Source organism: Aegilops tauschii, chromosome 3, assembly GCF_002575655.3.
Source record: "Aegilops tauschii subsp. strangulata cultivar AL8/78 chromosome 3, Aet v6.0, whole genome shotgun sequence".
NCBI classification, from domain to species: domain Eukaryota; kingdom Viridiplantae; phylum Streptophyta; class Magnoliopsida; order Poales; family Poaceae; genus Aegilops; species Aegilops tauschii.
In genome coordinates, this window is record NC_053037.3 from 319915548 (window position 1) to 319920158 (window position 4611).

General features: G+C 56.0%; 1 protein-coding gene across 1 annotated transcript; it reads right to left on the minus strand.

Annotated features, from left to right (window-relative positions):
• Positions 1–2033: 2033 nt before the first annotated feature.
• LOC109750623 (uncharacterized) lies at positions 2034–2693 on the minus strand. The gene has a single exon (XM_020309585.1). It carries the CDS (start codon positions 2691–2693, stop codon positions 2034–2036), a length of 660 nt encoding a protein of 219 aa, XP_020165174.1.
• Positions 2694–4611: the final 1918 nt, after the last annotated feature.

The following is a 4611-nucleotide window of genomic DNA, read 5'->3' on the forward strand; positions in this document are numbered from 1 at the left end:
AGGAGAGCCATCCAGAGATAATCGGACGGCCGCGTTTGAACGCGTGGGCGATTCGACAGCTGCGTTTGAACGCGGCGTCGGCGCGGGTGATCCAGCGACTGGTCCAGGGACTAGAGGTGGGCGGCGCGGATGGAAGGAGCTGAAGGATCGGCGGAGCCCCAAGCTGCGGTGGAGCGGGCGGAGCGGCAGGCTCATTGCGCGAGAAGGGGAAGATGTCCTCGTGAAAGGAAACATGGCGGGAGGTGATGACTCGCTTGGACTAAAGATCGAAGCAGCGATACCCGCGGTGATCGGCTGGATAGCCGAGGAAAACACACGCGGCTGAGCGATAGTCGAGCTTGTGGCGAGCGGTGGAAGTGAGGTTGGGGTAGCAGAGGCAGCCGAACACGCGCAGGGTGCTATAATCAGGGGCAACTCCGAGTAAAAGCTCATGGGGCGTCCGTGGCGCGCTGTGGTGACAGGGGCGCTGGTTCAGCAGAAAAGTTGCAGTGTTCAGAGCTTCAGCCCAAAACCGCGGCGGCATCGATGCGTGAAAAAGAAGCGCGCGCACGCTGTCATTGAGCGTGCGGAGGATGCGTTCAGCCTTGCCGTTCTGCTGACTGGTGTAAGGGCACGACAAACGGAGCACGGTGCCGTGGGAGGCGAGAAGCTCGCGTGAGGCATGGCTGTCGAACTCGCGGCCGTTGTCTGTTTGAACAGAGAACATCGGCAGCTGAAATTGCGTGCGGGCATAGGCATAGAAATCACGCAAGATAGGCAGAACTTCAGATTTGTGTTTGAGGGGGAAGGTCCAAGCGTAGTGAGTATAATCATCAAGAACCACTAAGTAGAAATGATAACCAGAAACACTGGGAACCGGAGATGTCCATACATCAAGATGCAGTATTTGAAAAGGAAAATAAGTACAACTGACAGAATCTGAAAATGGGAGGCGCACATGCTTGCCAAGGCGACAGGCGTGGCAAGGATGCGGCGCAGGTTTACTGAAAAGAAAGCTACTGTCGACAAGCTGTAGTTGGGCTGAACCAAGGTGACCGAGCCGCTGGTGAAGACGAGCAGCAGTGACGACGCCGGCAAAGGGAGGTGCAGGGTGTGTGGTCGCCGCCGTCACGGAGTAGAGGTCACCAGTGGAATCACAGCGCAGGATCACTGCCCGAGTTCGGAGGTCGACAGAGAAACCAAATAAGTCAAACTCTACTGAAATAGGATTGTCACGACAAATCTGACGTATGGAGAGGAGGTTTTTGATCAGTGAGGGAGAGACAAGAATGTTGCGCAGTTGGATGGGAGAGGTGCCGGAGATGAGCGAGCCGGTGCCTGTGTGTGTGATGGGCAGATGCTCGCCACTCCCAACGACAATATGAGAGGAGGAAGAAGAGGGAAGAAGGGTTTGAAGAGTACCGGGGGAGTTGGTCATGTGGGACGCCGCACCAGAGTCCATGTACCACTCGGAGGCACTGCCGGAGGACGACGGCCCCGCCTTGGCGCTGTGAAGCGCGGCCTGGAGAGAGGCCATGTCCAGCGGCTGCTGCTGTTGTGTGCCAGGAGGAGCAGCGTAGGCAGGCGTCGGAGCGTAGCCGTACGGAGGTGCATAGGCAGGCGGGGGCCCGTAGCCGTACGCACCGGGAGCGGCGAGAGCGGCGTACATAGCCTGCTGGGGCGGCGTGCCAGGGCGTGGGCCAAGCACACCAGAGCCCGGCGCGCGCCACGGCATGGGCCAGGCCTGAACCAGCCCCGTCCAGGAGTTGGTGCCGGGGACAGGAGCGGGCAGGCCGGGGACCCGTGGAGGCGCAGGTGAGGTCGGCGAGCCGCCGACGCCATTGCCGCGCCCGCGGCGACGTCCACGGCCACCGCGCGCACGACCGCCACCGGCAGTGTTAGGCGACCGGAGAAGGCACTGTAGGCGAAGGAGGTGACGGTGCGGCACCACGCCCAGCGTAGAGCGCGTGCGCACCCTGGAGGCATGCGGTCTGCTCAGCGCGGTGCTCCTCAAGGAGCAGAAAGGAGCGCGTCTGGAGGAGCGAGGGCAGCGGCTACTGCGACATGATGTGGGGGATGGCACCGTGGTACTGACGGTTGAGACCGCGCAGGAGGTGGAAGACCTGGCGCGGTTCCGACACGGGCTGGCCGAGGTCGCGAAGCTGGTCGGCGTACATCTTCAGCTTGGTGCAGTACTGCATGACCGTCATGTCGCCTTGCACGACGGCGTGGTACTCGGCGTCGATGTACACCGCCCGGGCGAGTTGGTTGTCGCGGAAGAGCCCGTCGATGGCCGTCCAGACAGTGAGGGTCGCGTCCTCGTCCGCCATCACCGCGTCGAGAAGATCAGGCGCGACAGTGGCGTTGAGCCAGTGAACCACAGCGTGATCCGCCATGGCCCAGTCGGGATCGTCGAAGCGCGGGACAGCCGCGGCGTCCACGTGATCACGGAGCCCGAACATGCCGATCGTCGTGTCGAAGTGGCGACGCCACTGTGCGTAGTTGCCGGCGAGGAGGTCGAGGGTGATCGGAACGTGACGACGAATGTCGATGGTTTGCAGTACCGTGTGAGAGACGGTTGTCACAACCGGGGTAGGAACCAGAGGGGCGGCCGGAAGGAGAGCGGGTGGAGGTGGGGGTGGCACGACCACGGCGGCAGGGGAGCCGGAGTCATCCTGAGCAGGGGAGGAGGGGGAAGGCAGGTTGTTCTCCATAGCGGCGGAAGCGGGATCGTCGACCGGAGCGAAAGGATTGAGCCGGTCGCCGGTATCTGATACCATGAAGAAGAGAGAGTAGCTATAGGAATCAACGCACAATCTATTAGCTCTGCCGGCTGGAACTATATACAGTTTACAGAGATCATCGTGCGCCACTACCTGGCTGATCGTGGGCGACATGCCCACTACTCACACGCATGCACTGACCGCAGGTCGTGCTCTATACGCGTATACATACACTCTACACTCTCTACACTCTAACAGTGATGTATCGTAAATCCGTTAAGTGCATTATTAGCATGGTCACTCCAGATAGATTGTATGACCTCAGTCTCAAATTAGTTGTTAATGTGCCTAACACTAAAATATGTCTAAATACATCCATACAAATCTAAGACAACTAATTCGAGACTGAGGAAGTACAAAACTTATTTTCTTACACCCAGTTTGGATGTACTCCCTCCGTCCGGGAATACTTGTCAGTGAAATGGATGTATCTAGTCATATTTTAGTTCTAGATACATCCATTTTTATCCATTTATGCGACAAGTATTTTCGGACGGAGGGAGTAGACATTAGGGCTTCACTTGGAGCAATGACCTGACAATGTGCAAGCTTCCCTTATGTCCTCCACGCTCTTTCCTCCTCACTCTCCAGCCATTGCCCCCTTCTCCTTGCCGATGACAGTGGGGCTCGAGGTGCGAGAGAACCAGCGAAAAAAAATTGCTCGACCTCCGCGTCCCTCTTCGAGGCGACACACGAGGGGGGTGGGGTAGTCCCCGTCGGCGGCCACCCTTTCCTCCCTCCCCTCCTCGCCGCTGTCGGACGAAGCCCGGGCAGTGTCGGTAGCGGCGGGGACTCTCCCAAACGCGACCCCCTCCTTCCTGGCGACAGTGTGGAGCTCCAATGACGGTGCTCTTGGTGGCTTGGTGTGGCAAATCTCCAACGGCGGCTCAGTGCGTTGGCGGCAATGGCGGAGAATGATAACGATGGTTAAGGTTTTCTAACCATAGACATTAGTTGTCATTTGATAACGAGATCACATCATTAGGAGAATGATGTGATGGACAGACACAACCGTAAGCTTAGCAACATATCATTTAGTTATTTGTTGTAGCTTTCTTCATGTCAAGTATCAGTTCCTTAGACCATGAGAGCATGCCACTCCTAGATACCAGAGGAATACTTTGTGTTCTATCAAACATCACTTCGTAACTGGGTGATCATAAAGGTGCTCTACAGGTATCTCCGAAGGTGTCTGTTGGGTTGCATGGATCGAGACTGGGATTTGTCACTTCGTGTGACAGACATATATCTCTGGGACCTCTCGGTAATACAACATCATTAGAAGCTTTATGTGATTAATGGGTTTAGTCACGGGATCTTGTATTACAGAATGAGTAAAAAGACTTGCCGGTAATGAGATTGAACTAGGTATGAAGATACCGACGATCGAATTTCGGGCAAGTAACAATTCCCTTTGTCCGGCGATATGCATACGGGATTAACTGAATCCTCGACATCATGGTTCAACCGATAAAGATCTTCATGGAATATGTAGGAACCAATATGGGCATCTAGGTCCCGCAATTGGTAATTGACCGGAGAGGTACTCGGTCATGTCTACATGGTTCTCGAACCCATAGGGTCGCACGCTTAACGTTCGATAGCGCTAGGGTAGTAATGAGATATTAACATTGGTGATTGACGGTTGTTTGGAGTCCCGGATGAGATCTCAGACGTCACGAGAAGTTCCGGATGTTGGGGAACGTAGCATGCAATTTCAAAAAAAAAAATCCTACGCTCACGCAAGATCTATCTAGGAGATGCATAGCAACGAGAGGGGGAGAGTGTGTCTACGTACCCTCGTAGACCGAAAGCGGAAGCGTTTGGCAACGCAGTTGATGTAGTCGAA

Excerpts from the sequence above, each read along its gene's own strand:
- LOC109750623 (XM_020309585.1), bottom strand. The coding sequence starts at position 2,693 with ATGGAGAACAACCTGCCTTCCCCCTCCTCCCCTGCTCAGGATGACTCC.